The sequence below is a fragment of the Pocillopora verrucosa genome, chromosome 12, assembly GCF_036669915.1.
Source record: "Pocillopora verrucosa isolate sample1 chromosome 12, ASM3666991v2, whole genome shotgun sequence".
NCBI lineage: Eukaryota > Metazoa > Cnidaria > Anthozoa > Scleractinia > Pocilloporidae > Pocillopora > Pocillopora verrucosa.
Window position 1 is genome coordinate 19,663,709 of NC_089323.1, and position 14,844 is coordinate 19,678,552.

The 14,844-nt window shown below is 37.0% G+C and overlaps 1 protein-coding gene across 2 annotated transcripts; it reads right to left on the reverse strand.

Annotated features, from left to right (window-relative positions):
* Window positions 1-361: 361 nt before the first annotated feature.
* On the reverse strand, window positions 362-14,745 carry LOC136277458 (NACHT, LRR and PYD domains-containing protein 4C-like). 2 transcript variants are annotated; one of them, XM_066159583.1, is made up of 8 exons: window positions 14,545-14,745; window positions 11,577-11,615; window positions 10,534-10,582; window positions 8,924-10,130; window positions 8,249-8,365; window positions 7,086-7,184; window positions 2,230-6,368; window positions 362-1,584 (listed from the first exon to the last, which is right to left on the reverse strand). In XM_066159583.1, the coding sequence occupies exons 3-7, from the start codon at window positions 10,549-10,551 to the stop codon at window positions 2,236-2,238; spliced, it is 5,574 nt and encodes a 1,857-aa protein (XP_066015680.1). In that variant the 5' UTR covers window positions 10,552-10,582; window positions 11,577-11,615; window positions 14,545-14,745; the 3' UTR covers window positions 362-1,584; window positions 2,230-2,235. The 2 variants fall into 2 exon arrangements, with proteins under 2 accessions (XP_066015680.1, XP_066015681.1); XM_066159584.1 differs by lacking the exon at window positions 362-1,584 and having other exon boundaries at window positions 3,299-3,461; window positions 3,733-6,368; window positions 14,545-14,741.
* Between the last annotated feature and the right edge of the window lie 99 nt (window positions 14,746-14,844).

A 14,844-nucleotide genomic window follows, 5' to 3' on the forward strand; every position in this document is an offset into this window, starting at 1 on the left:
AAAAAAAAGTTGAAAAAAAGGAATGAATTTTTCTGAACATGTATTTTACCATCAAATAGCCATTTTTGAGGGTTGGTTTCACTGAAGCAAAAGAGATTCCTGACAACTTATTGAGGCATGTTCACCATTATTTAACATTTAAGACTCTGAGCTGATATCCCTCCTAAAAGGGAGGAACTTATGAAATCACATGGCTTAGAAAGACCAACCCCTCTCTTCCCTTCCAATTTCAAAATTCTTTATCACTAATATTTTAAGAATATCATAAAAACCCAGCCCCTCTCAACTTATGGACAGAACATGTTTCCAGATATGGTTAACAATAAAGTTTGAAGCTTGAGATCCAAGAACTACAACCACAGTTGTTAAAAAAGTACTTTATTTCTAAAAAGAACTTTAATGGTATGAAATGTAATGAATATAGGGAAATTGAATCCTCCTTTGTACTCTCAAAGTGTGTGAGCAGTGGAGCTGCAAGCCATAGATAAAAGTTGCAAAACTGTAACTTTTCTTCTTCAAGACAAAATGAAATTATTTACAAAATCTAGAGTTCTACTGATTTGAAACTCAAATGTCAAAACATAGGGTCAGAATTTGAAGTGGCCAAATTATCTATATTTTGCAACAAGTCATATTGTGATAATGTGGAAAAGGAGCCAGACTGCAATGAGTTAAGAATGCCCCACAAAAATCTACCAAAGGATGTTTTACCTATTATCATATGTAACAAGAAAACAAGGTCTTATCTTAACCCTTCAAGTCCGAGAAAAGACCAAAATGCAATTTCTCTTTACAATATCAATACAATATTAATCTTGAGAGTAAAAAGGTTTCCATTGAAAAGATGGAAACAAAGAATTCACTTAACTATGTAGCCTTGGTCAATCTAACTTAAAACTTTGCAGTTTCAACATACAGCTGTAAAATGCTCCAGAAATTTCTTTTCTTACTGTTTTTCTTGACTACATATGTTGATTAAAATTCATCTGCACTAAACATTAATAACTGAAATAGAAAATGTATTTCATAAAAAGGGTCTTCAGTTAAAATTCTCTTTTAACCATCTTAAATGAAATATGATCTTTAGTTTGTGACCTAACTTGAGTATAGAGATCATATCATGAATATCAATGCAAGAACAATCAAACACGATTCCCTTCCCTGTCACTTGTTCAAGCCATTTCAATCTTTCATTGCAATGTCTCCCTGCAAAGGAAGCCACTGATTTCAAGAGCTACGGGGTGAACCATATAGCCACACTTGCAGACCACATTGGTGCCACAGATTAGGTAGAGGTTGAAGCCCTAGAGTCTGAGTGAGAACACCTCAAGTTCTTTGCACAGGATTCCCAAAGCCAGGGAATACTCCAGCTGAGTGGTTGCTAACCAAGATATGCAGCATTTCATTACTCAAAGTAATGTTTCCAAACCTGGTGAAGTTGTCTGCTGTAGCCCAGAGCCTGTCTGTGACTAATGCCTGGCCAGAAAGAGGCGCAAGTGATTTGAAGTGGATAAAGACAAGGCTTCGAAATTCATTGAAAGATGACATGCTTGACTCCTTGTTACAAATTTCCATCAATGGGCCCTTGTATCAAAAGCAAAAGATGTAATAGAACAAGCAGTTAGACTCAGTTGCCAATTATGTACATGAAACAATTAATTTTAAAATTATACTATAAAGCTATTTGTTATGGTATCCAGTCAAGTCGCCAATGGTTCAACTTGCCAACGCCAACTCCCTGATGTATAAAATCAAGTAGAGTTGTTGGTGAGTTGGTCTTCAATCCAATACAACTTATTAGAAGTTAACTTTGTTGAACCATTGGCCACTTGACCGTAATTCTCAGTTATAAGAGGAATGTATCAATTCACACCCGCCAATGCAGAATTCCGCAAAAATGACAACTTGTTAACTTTGAGACAAGGCAAAGCCACTTGACACTTAACACCATGTTCTTCATCACTTTCATAACAATGTCTAATAATTGTTTTTGCCCTATTTTATTTTCATTACTTTTTGATTGAGAGAGTTAAAAAAAATGCATTTCCGAGGGTCTAATTTTTAAAAATTTTCTGGGGGAGCATGTCCCCAGACCCCCCTACGGGCCTTTGTTCATGCCCTTTGGCCATGTACTCACATCTTATGGGAGAGATCTTGGGTTTTACACCTGCTTCTTACACTTGAATGAACTCTCTCCATTAATTTATCAAAGTGGAATCAACTACTTACACTGATCTACCAAATGTCTTTACACCTTTCGTTTCCTTCACCAAAGATATTTACTTCAAGGCTAACTGCAGTTGATGACATCTTTGTTCCCAAAGCATCAACCAGTCCAGGTACCCAGTCTTCATTCAAGTTATTCCAGTTACTGAGTGTAAGGTTCAGGGTAACAACCGATGTGTTCTTTGCCAAACCATCACCCAGACCACAAGCCCACTCTCCTCCCATGTCACTGTAATTGTTGACTGTAAGGCTCAGCGTAGTCAATGACGTGTTTTTCCCCAAACCATCACCCAGACCAAGTGTCCACTCTTCTCTCATGCAACTGTAATTGTTGACTGTAAGGCTCAGTGTAGTCAATGACGTGTTTTTCCCTAAACCATCACCCAGACCAATTAGTGTCCACTCTTCTCCCATGTAACAGTAATTGTTGACTGTAAGGCTCAGCGTAGTCAATGACATGTTTTTCCCCAAACCATCACCCAGACCACCTGTCAAATCTCCTCTCATTTCACTGTAATTGTTGACTGTAAGGCTCAGCATAGTCAATGACGTGTTTTTCCCCAAACCATCACCCAGACCACCTGTCAAATCTCCTATCATGTCACCGTAATTGTTGACTGTAAGGCTCAGCATAGTCAATGACGTGTTTTTCCCCAAACCATCACCCAGACCAAGTGTCCACTCTTCTCTCATGTAACTGTAATTGTTGACTGTAAGGCTCAGCATAGTCAATGACGTGTTTTTCCCCAAACCATCACACAGACCAATTGGTGTCCACTCTTCTCCCATGTAACTGTAATTGTTGACTGTAAGGCTCAGCGTAGTCAATGACGTGTTTTTCCCCAAACCATCACCCAGACCACCTGTCAAATCTCCTCTCATTTCACTGTAATTGTTGACTGTAAGGCTCAGCGTAGTCAATGACGTGTTTTTCCCCAAACCATCCCACAGACCACCTGTCAAATCTCCTCTCATTTCACTGTAATTGTTGACTGTAAGGCTCAGCGTAGTCAATGACGTGTTTTTCCCCAAACCATCACCCAGACCACCTGTCAAATCTCCTATCATGTCACTGTAATTGTTGACTGTAAGGCTCAGCGTAGTCAATGACGTGTTTTTCCCCAAACCATCACCCAGACCAAGTGTCCACTCTTCTCTCATGTAATTGTTATTGTTGACTGTAAGGCTTAGCGTAGTCAATGACGTGTTTTTCCCCAAACCATCACCCAGACCACCTATGTTTTCAAGTAAGTAAATGTTATTGAATACAAGGTTCAATGTAGTTACACACTCATTTTTTGCCAAACCCTCAAAGAGATTGCATTTCCAGTCTTTACTGATGCTGCCAGGGTTCTTTATGCTCACACTAAGCTTTGTTACACAACTATCCTTAACTTTAGTAAATACCGGTATAAGCGATGAAGAATCATCTGCAGTTAAACAAACGTCTCTACAAATCTTGTTGCTGGAATTAGAGGAATGAACATTCAATGCAAATAAATATACCTGGTTGCATGATAGCTTTTGAAGAGAGTTCTTTCCGTCTCCCATCACCTCCCCTCGAATGTCAATACTCAAGTTAGACAGGGTGTTGAGTTTGTCAAAATGATTGAATAGACAGTCAGCAATGCTATCAGTTATTATTCCGTTCAAATTCAAATTGACATACGAAACCGATGAAGCTCTCACGAGTTTACAGAGATCAGTTGCTCCACTGCAATCTAACTCTCCCCAGATGTTGACAGTTAATGAATTTAGTTTTGAAGCAAAAAGGTTTTCTTTCAGGAAAGGGCAAAGGAAAGCTACTTGGGAATTTCCAACCATGCCAGTAACAATTGGATACACTGTAAAGGATGTAGTTGACTTCATTGTAGACTGTAGAGTTCCACAAATATTCACCCAGTTTGTAGGAAGTTCACCAAACACTTTTAATTGCAGAGACTCCAAAGACTTGTTTCCTAGTAAGCCTTCTTTTAACAAACTCAAACCACTGTAGCTGAGTTTTCCACAAACAATTACTGCAAGATTCTTCAGAGAAGGATTTGCTACAAGTCCTTTATTAACAGAAGTTGCTAAGGAATCATGCATGTCTTCAACAGTAAGGCTTAGAGATGTAAGTGATCTGTTCAATAAAATCTTTCTTAAAAGTTCTGCTTCAGTTTCTGTCCATGAACCAAAAATCTTGAATACAACGGATGTCAGTGGCGTATCTGCAGATAGTCCCTTGTCAAGTATGGTGACGTAATCCTTTAACATCCCACAGGGCACTTTGAAAGTTACGGTTGTCAAGGACTTATTTGCAACCAAGCTGTCACTGATGGCAGTAACTTTATCTAAGGAAATGCAACAATTTGCCTCAAGAGTAAAGGAATATGCAGTCGAAACTAATCTGAGTACTTTACACAAAAGAGTTGAAATCTCATGTGTAAAATTCCAAACAGAAAAGGAAAGTGTTTGGAACCTTGTGCAGTATGATAGGAAATCATCTAGTTCTTGACCATTCTTCGGAATGACAACATTGTTCTCATTGTCATTTACTATCTCTAGATGAACAGGAAGGTGTAACTCTGAAAAACCCTTGCAAGCATTCAAAATAATGAAAAAAAAGATTGTTGTTTCCTCATCTGATAAGTCAATAGCTACAGTCTGTGGAAACGGAATAAAGGAACAAAGAGTCATTGCCACTTGTTCATAATTTCTACTCTCACTGAAACATTCATGAAAGAAAGTGGCCTCTCCCTCAAAGCACCTACACCAGTGCCATTTTTCATCCTTTAGCTTCTTACCAATCTTTTCAAAAAGAACACCAGCTTCCCCACCCAGAATACCTGACATAAAGACAAACACTTGTCTGTACCTCTCTACCAAATCGAAGTAAAAGCTCAACTCAGAAAAATCAACCATTTGTTTCAATAGCATATGTGCTAGATAAAATGCAGCCAGATACTCTTGAAATGTCTTGTGAAAGAAGAAATACTCATGCTGTGGGTTAATCTTCCTTAAGCTGGCTTCCTTGAACACAAGACCAAGTTTGCGAGCTGCAAGACTCTTATGTGTAGATTCAAATTCTACCAACTCTTCTTCACGAAACGAAAATCGATCTTCTTTCAAGCATCTCCAAGCTAACTCTCCAAGAACTAGAAAACTGTCTTCAAAGTGCCTCATTAGAGCTTCGTCACTAACAACATCCGAATCATCAGCAGCACCATCGGCAACACCAGCAGTTACCTTAAGATTGTGCTTTGCACAATACCTCCGTAAAAGGCAAATGACAATTATGTGATAAAGGTCAGTGCGACAAGATGGTAGATTTCCTTCATAACATTCAAACACGACACAGAGTAGAAGAAGATTCAATGGATTGCTTGGAAGTTCGTGCAAGTAAGAATTTTCCTGAATTGCCTTGATAAGCCACCCTCCCTTTGGTTCATAATCCTTACCCAAATGTCTGAAGTGCTTCCTGATGTAATCATACGAACCTGCTTCTGTGAACCCTTTGATTTGCAAAAGAACATCAAAGTCCACATTCTGCCGCACTTCAATTCCTTTCTCTTGGCGAGAGGTAGCCAAGACATAGCAAAATGGTAAAATTCGCCTGTGAAGTAACTTGTCCACAGAACTTTCTGCTGTTTTAGGAAGCTCATCCAGGCCATCCAAAATGATCAAAATTCTTTCCTGGTTATGAATATCCTTGATATAATGTACTACATTTTTCATACCATTTTGGTCCATATCTTCAGGGAGGAGCTGATCAACAATAGCTTCCATTACATCTCCATGAATGTCTCTGCATTTCAGCAACAGCACAAGTTCAAACAATGGGAAAGACGATTCATTTGGGATTGTTCCTTGTGCCCATTCATGAGAGATTTTGAGGCAAAAAGTTGTCTTTCCAATCCCAGGGCTTCCCTCTACAAGAACCATGGCATCCTCACCTTTACTGAGAGTTCTGAAGATGTTAAACATGCCCACTTCATTACCTTCCAACATGAAGTCTGTTTTTCTCCTTGAAACAATTGACAATCTTGTATAGACATTGTCAAGGGCAAGCTTGATGGTATTCAGCCAAAAGAGTGGTTTCAAAAGAGAACGTCTGTTGTACTCAGCACTGAGTAGTCTTCTCAACACAGCAAGTTCATGGTCTACACAAAATTGAACAAAACAAAATTAACTTCTCTGACTCTTAAAAATTGCTGAGTAAACTCATACTAGCTGGGAAGACCTTCCTAGCAACATACATCAGTCTTAGTCAAAATAACCAATTTATCATAGCAAATTACCAATAAAAAGCAAATTTTCCTTTCCTACTCTGAGGAAGTGGAGATGTCTACGTGATTCAAGGTAGGTTTCAAACAACAAAACAGACTTTAAGAACTTTTCAGAAGTGTGAACATGGATTTGCCATTTACAATTTGATAAAAAGAAATGATAGAAGGATGCTTGTGAACCTCAGAACACCTGAGATATTTATTGAATTATGATATTGTGCTTCAAGGAAAACACCAAATAGGAATTAAAAAATTAAAATAAAAAGAGCAAAGTTACCAACTAGAATTTGATTTTGAGGTTTGTAATGTGTCTTTGACTATAATGTAATTCATAAGTATAAAACTTACAGTTAGAATAGAACCAAAGTGTTCCCGATTTTAAAAAGTTTCACAATCAAATATAGTTTGCAATTTGTTTAAAGACTTTTTCAAGGGAAAAAAAGAGTTGTGGTACCAACAATTTATCAAAGAACTGGTTCTTGAAAGTAACAAACAGACCATTTTTAACCACCTAATTAAGATACTGTAAAAAGTATCAGATTCATGTTATGAAGAACAACGAATTATAAACTAATAAGTTTCCTTTCTTACCCTGAGCACCACTTATCTGACTGACAAGTTCTCTGTGTGTTGAGGTGGCTCCTGGAAAATGATCCTGACCATGATTATTTAAGGAATGCCTAGCATTACCTTGAAAGTGAGGGAAAGTACCAAGGTTAGCTCTACATGAGAGGGGCAGAAATAATGTCATATCGTTTATTATTTAAAACACTTTACAGTAAAACAACTGAATTACGTGAATATGTACAATACAATAAGATGAAGATTAAAAATATATATTTATATAATAAGCTCAGTTATGCATGCATTCTGGTTGGTTCTCACTTATGATCTATTGGAGGACAGATGTAGATGACATCATCATTAAAACTCTTTTTAATTCTTTATTATATAAAACAAATAGATTCCAAGTTGCCGTGCATCTGTTCAGTAATAGATCACAGATGACGTCAAAATGTGGTAAGAACAAAAAAGTGGCACAGTAAAGTAAAAACTGTCGGAAATCGTCTACTTAAATCTGGCAACTGAGAGATAATTGCTGAGAAGGCAAGCAAGTGCAATTGCCAGTTCTTACCAGCTGAGTGAAAAAAAAAACTAAAACATTCATCATCTTATATTTTGACAATCATTAGATACTAATTCTAGCATATTAAGAAATAATTTGCTTTTTTTTTTGGCAATTAATTGTAATTTGTGTGGTAGATGAATTGAATTTGTTTTAGCTCTTCTAAGGGCCAGACATGAACCAAAAACAAATTTACACCTGCCAACAATATCTTTGTTAATTGTTTTAGGCTTTTTTATTTTCTTTACATGAAAAGCTACAACAACTGTGATCACCAAAAATGTCTCAGAAAATCTTTAACATATTTTTGTCTATCTGATTTCTCGTAAAATAAAAGAAGGAGGAGGGGGGCTGCTTTCATCAGATTGGTTACTACACAAAGAATGTTACAGAGACATTTTAGCTGTTCATTCTTTCCTTACTTCAAACACAAGTCTGTTGAAATATCGGTAACCACATGTCCTCTTAGAGGACTTTTATTTTCATGAGTTGGCAATTTACCTTCAAAGTAGTAATGATAAGTCAACTCTTCCCTGAGTCACTAGCAAGGCTGATCTGCATTGACAGAAATGCACACAAAGTACCAGCCCATATTAATACTTTTTGTTTTCACGAGTAAGCAATTTACCTTCATAGTAGTCATGATTAGTCAACTCTTCCCTGAGTCGCTTGCGAGGCTGATCTGCACTGATGGATGCTTTTCGCTTATCCTTCCCTGCTAAAGTTGCCCTAATTTCTGAAGAACCTGCATGCAACAAAATAGTAATGATAAACAACAATTGCAAACAGCATGCAGTGGCAAGTAGATCATGATTGTGGTAGTAGTAGTGGAGGAACCACATATATCATTAAAATATACTGAATGTCTTATGTAAAAGAAGCCCTGATAAACTTACTAAAGTTAAGATTTTATATATTGATTACTACTGTAATCCATATTTATAAAACACGTGACCATCCTTGTTCAACTTTCAACTTTCAACAGAATCTGCTTTATGTCTTGAGTAAAATAACTACAGAAAGTATTTCCCATGCAAATGCACTTTACCAAGTACATATTTCAAAACTTTGCAACACTGTTCCCAATCTTGTGGGTAAGATTATTACATAACAATTAAGTTTACCTTTCCTGAGTGTTTACCATTTTTGACTATTAGTTTGATACTGGTTTATAAAAAATTTGTGGTTATCATGGGTCTAAGTCGACGCCAGATTGATTCAACTTCTTACCAGTATACCAGTACCTGGTTTAACCTTTATTAGACAAGTTAAGGCTAAAACATGTAAATTGAAGTAAATTTACCAAAGACAAGGTTCCTCATCTTTATCACAAGACTCTTACAAGGCTCCTCCCAGCTATACTTCTCCAAGTACTTTTCACGCAGAAATCTTGACTCTGAAAGTCGCACTTCTCTCTCTTTCTGTCGGACATGCTTGATTTCTCTGGCCCAGTCATTAGGATCTTCAGAGTCTACCACACTCTGTGAGCCTAAAGGCACTTTTCTCAGAGCTTCTCCAAGTCCTGAATTACCACTGACAAGTACAGGCAGACCGGCAGATAATGCTTTCAGAGCTGTTATTCCAAAACCTTCCGTCCTGGATGGCATTATTGCAAGATCCACTTCACAGAATAAGTCAGCCAGCACTTTTCTGCTATCATCAATGCTGCGAACAATAAGCTGATTACGCCTAATGCCATGGTGGAGCAACTTTTCTGCTACAATATCTCCTTTTCCTCCAGCTGCATAGACAAACTTGAGTTGGTAGGTTTCATCTTTCAACTCAGCAATTGCTTTGGCGGTTATGTCATACCCTTTCACATTGAAATCTTCACAACTGTCACCACTTCCAATAACAAGAATACAGAATGTTCTTCTTTCTTCAGTAGCTTGAACTACTTCCAAAAATTCAGAGAAAATGCTTGGAGTAAGGTCAAAAACATTTTCCTCTTGTTTAACTGGACGAAGGTAACGCTTGTAAGCTTCTGCCAGCTTGGGTCCAATTGTGATAACTTGATCAGCCATTTTACAGAGTTGGATTTCTGTCTCATGCATTTTTTCACTTTCTGAAATGTTTTTGTACATTCCATCCTCTTCAGGAGCAGAATGAACAACTTGGATCCATTTGCAATGACTGAAAATTGGATTTCTCTTAATGAGTGCAGCTGGTCGGCCAAGGTGAACTCCATGACCAATGACACAGTCCATTGTATGGTTTATTGGAGGAAATGACAGGCAAAGAACAGGCTCTACACCAGGAACTGCATCTGCTTCAATGAGCTTCACATTGTGACTTTCAGCACAGCTCCTGTCCTCTCCACTACACTTTGGAAGCAAGATACTAACATCCACATTCGGGTGTTTAGCTAACTGGATGGCCAGCTCTCGGTTGATAGTTGACAAGTCCCCATCAGTTGATGATCTCCACTCACTACTTAGCAAAGTGACTTTCAGTGTCCTACTTTCCTGGTCTTCCTGTGATGTAGAGGTTACACTAGAAATGGTGGAATCCTACAACAACAAAACAAGAATGGTATTGACAATAAACTGTAAAACAATAATAACACACAATAATGGATGTCCACCCGATATGAAATGTCAGTTCTTTTGTAAACTTGCAGTTGAGTTTTATCCTATGCCAAAAAGTCAGATACATGTAGATTGAGACAATTTAAACCAGGAAAATGATAAGTTTCTTTAGAGATCTATACTGTCACTGTCACTGATAACAACCATTACAGTTACAAGGAAAGTGAAAATTATCCTTAGAGGGTCTTCCTCTTCAACTCACTTTAAAATTGGAACATGTAGTTTCATTTGAGACATTTAAGTGGAAAAATAGGGCAATAAATGAATTTTTTTTGGTCAAAATCAAAGGTTGGTATTTGTAATAGATTAAGATTCCTTTTACTACCTTTTGTAGCCTTGACATCACAGGAAGCTTTTAATTTTGAAAAATTATGCTGGAAAAAACAATACAAAATGTGAGTTCAATAAGTCTATTTGAGCTTTCTATTTCCTCTAGGAGTGTTGTTGAGACCACCTAAGGCAGTACTGGAGGCTAGCTTGACCTTTTTAGTAAGCCTTCATTTTCTCATATATTTAGGATCATGGTTCAAGTTGCCTATTTGCAAAATGTGATAATTGGAAAACGGCCCATTTTCAAAATGAGAAGTTTTTTTTCCAAGGACAAATCTTGCTGCAAATAGAGATAAGATCCTGTTCTAATGGAGTTTGCTGTTTATGAGGTATTTCCTTCAGATGACATTTCTGACACATCCTTTTCCTAGTAAGTAACAACCTGATAATGAAAAACAAAGTGCTATCTTATCCTAAATTGAACTCAGGAAAAAGCTCTATTGCAGCTGACTACTTACACTTTCCAAGCAACGAAAACACAAACATACTTTTTTTAAGCCTTTTATTCTAAGAGTTTTGATGATATTTCAAATTTTTGGAATGCATTACAACCATAAGCAAGCCAATGAAAATTTTCAAAATGAGAAGGTATGGGATCATAAAATTGTCAAAATTGAATATTACTTGGCAGACTGCTCTGAAAAATTGTTATCACCATCATCTTTGTGCATGTGCCAAACCATTTTGAGTAGTATTAAAAATTGGCCTAGATTTAGAGAAGTTTTTTCTCCAAAATGGCTTTTGAAACACACCCCCTAATTCCATGAAATTCCACAAATTCCATGGCACTGAGCAAAATAAAAGTTTTCCCTCAGATTATGAGTAGAATCATATATCCCATGTAACAATTTCAAGTCATTCCAACTAATGTGTCTGTAAATATTTCTTTTAATGGTTTGAGACAACTTTACTGAATTTAATGTCCAGTCCCACTTTAATTTGGTACTGAAAATGTACCTTAAAGTAGGCAATGTACAATGAATTATTTCCTCTCAAAAACAGACAATTGACAACAGTTTTAATGATATCAGAACATACCAATAGCAAGTCATCTGACCACCACCCTCTTCATACATCCTAAACAGATAGAAAACAATAAAAGAAAGAATATAATGTTTAAATACAGCACCTATTCTGCATTTGGAAAGGCATGTTATAAAAGTCAGAGAGCCATTTTAATAAGATCATTTAATAATCATTAAATAAGTTCATTTTGACCTGAGGATGAAATTCATTTACAGAAATGATCCTTAAAGGTACTACATTGTAATTTAACCATTTAACTTCCAACATCTGATTATTAATTCTTTCCTGTAGCTACTACACATTTCCTTGCAAATTAGTGACAAGAATTTGGTGTTAGATCATGACAACAGTTTCTACCTGATAAGACTGAGTATTCTCATTACCTGTTTGCTGGATAATATATGCATTACATTGGGAAAAGTTACAAGTTAGTCACTTCTGGGAGTTAAAGGGTTTAGCAATACTCTGAATGAACTTGAGTTCTTCCTTGTAACCTATACTGACCGAGCCTTCTTTTCAAAGTATTCACTTTGATAGAAATACCATGATATTTTACCAAAACACAGATGATGGTCAAAATCCTCTTTTAAAGCAATGCCCTGTAGCAAATTTCTCATCTGCTGAAGTATCTACCTCTCTTTAGTGTGTTATTACTCAGTATTCTCCAATTCTCTTCCACACTTATGACAGAAAATCAAACTGAATATTCCTTGGCCTGTTTCTCACAAAAGCTATGACACCCTTAAATGACTTATTCAAATGGTTTCTCTCTGAGGGGACATGACCTTTCTAATAGTACCCTGGTTCCAAACAAGATACATAAAAGACTCGCCTAGATATCACAGTGCTGTGGTAAGGAACACTGTTTGCTACTATGAATAAGACGTTGGACACTCAAGTCTCAATAATCTGAAAAAAAAAACTTTCTGCTTCTAATGTTCACCTTACACATACCAATTTTCTTAATACTCTGAAGTTATGATATATACCATTTTCTATTTTCAAATTCAGATTATCTTTCTATAAAATTTAGTTTTTCTTTTCTCTTTACACAACCCCACAAGATTGCAGCTTAAAATATTACCGTTTATAAATAAAGGTCATCTATCTATCTATCTCATGCTTGTCCATCATTTTGAACTGCAGCAAAGTCAGTAATGCATTGATCAATTTGAAGTTTCAACATCCTGTCCACCCTCCTAATAACCCCCCCAATTATTTGCACTTTTGAAAACTTCATACTGTTAAAACACCTCCATATTAATTAATAAAACATGTCTACTTTGCTGGAAAGACTAAATGGTTCTGGTTCAAATTCCTTACCCCACTCAGACAAGATTCAAATTCCCCAACTCCCCAGGAGAGGAAAAAAAACCCTTTTCAGCCTGTTTTAGGTCAACAAGAAACTGGGAATCTGTTTTATACCAACCAACCCAATGACATAATAGAATTCTAAAACTAGGAGACATATCACTATATTTATGGAGTGGTTGGCCACTAACATCCATAGAGGCTGGATCATTTTAAAAAGTTATTAAGTGATTTCAGACAAGTTCCCAGAGCTGATGTTTATGAATTCAATCCAAAGTAACTCAAATCAGCAATGTGAAAGGTGTGCATTTAATACACTTAACAACATAAAACAGGCATTGGACATGTTTGAGAGAAAAGTACATCCATAATCAATGTCATGAAAAACCTCCTCTCATCAAACCTTGAAAGTAATGTTACAAAGTGCATGATTACATGAGTTGATTGAGCCAAAAAATATTTACATATGTTTGCCTTATCTATTGAGTTAGTAGTGAAAAAAGATTTCTCACATGAGCCCTTCCAAAATTCTGAGCGACACATAAATAGCAACCAGGGTACTTCCTCATGAACCCTTTACACCCAAACATCAGTATGCATATTCTCCATACTGTTCTCTATACATTTCCTAAGGTGCTAACAAGGAGAATTTGTTTAACAACCAAGAGCTTCTTTCGCTGGTGGTCATTTTCTTTATTCTCATGATCTTAACGTGTGATTCAGCGATGATATTGTAAGGAGAATTTAGATGCTAGTCACCCTTAGGGGTTAAAGGGTTAAGGTAGGAAGAGAGAAAGGACCCTAGAAACAAGGTTGGGTCTTTCATTCCTGTAAAGGGATCTAATCACAATTTTTGATATGATGGTTTATTCTAGATATTTTGGTTTGAAAGCAATCTAGGAATTATGTTTGTTAGTGTAAGTCAGAGATTTATCAGCTAAAAAAACACCGAGCAAAAACTTCAAAGATGAAACGGAGGCAAGGGAACAGGAGGGAAGCGAAGGAGGGTTCCGTTACTTCCGTTTCACCTTCGCGCGAGGGAGGATACAGCTCAGGGTATGTCTAAAATGAGATGCAAATTTAAATTTGAAACACATTTCTCATACGTGGATTAGTAAGCATTTCGACTGAACGAAATTCCACAATCCTAAAATTAAAGTGTTCCACATACGACGGCTAATCCATCAGTTATTCGGACAAGTGGATCGAAAACGTACACAATCCATGGTATCACGTTTTTAGGTACCATCTCGCTTACAACACCTCACATTTGTGAAGACATGCAATGCAACGAAGGCACAGACAATGCAAATCCAGGGACGAAGAGCACATTTTTTAACGCACACTTTTAACGAACTTTAAATTAGGAAAGTTTAACAAAATTAGATACATCCCCAATTGAACGGACTTCTTCGGTAGAAGCAACCTTGAGTTGGCAAAGAAGAAGAGCTTTACGCGAGTTTCCAGCGACGCAAACGTTGCAAACTCAGCACATTTGTAAGGCGCCACGAACGCTGGAATCTTAGATTTCAAATTTGCATGTTTTCTCACGCTAAATAGCTCAAGGACAACCTACACATTTGAAGATAACATTAGGGCATCTTTATATCTGAAAGTGGTAACGAACAGGTCCCGAAACGTACTCGAAAGTACTTCCTCAATCGAATACCTTTGATCACTGAAGCACTAGTAGACTTGATTATTGCCACTGGTTTCTGCTTCCAAAAGCCTCTAAAAGGAATGATCACAAACTTCGCCGGTGAACCAATCACTTGAAGACATGATTACGAGATGAAAAATATTAAACTCAGCCCATGATTGACACAAACGCTCCCTCGCGAGGAAGTCAACTCAGTCAAAGATAAACATTCCGCATTGATTGGAAGGGAAAATATATGGCATTGGGTGTGGGTAGTTCTAAATTACTTTAGTCACATGATTGATTAATTTACCCGCAATAGTGCGGACG

Excerpts from the sequence above, each read along its gene's own strand:
- LOC136277458 (XM_066159583.1), bottom strand. Across the intron at positions 8,366-8,923 it reads GATGAGGAACCTTGTCTTTG|GTTCTTCAGAAATTAGGGCA; the intron begins GTAAATTTACTT and ends TGTTGCATGCAG. Across the intron at positions 7,185-8,248 it reads TAATCATGACTACTATGAAG|GTAATGCTAGGCATTCCTTA; the intron begins GTAAATTGCTTA and ends CTCACTTTCAAG.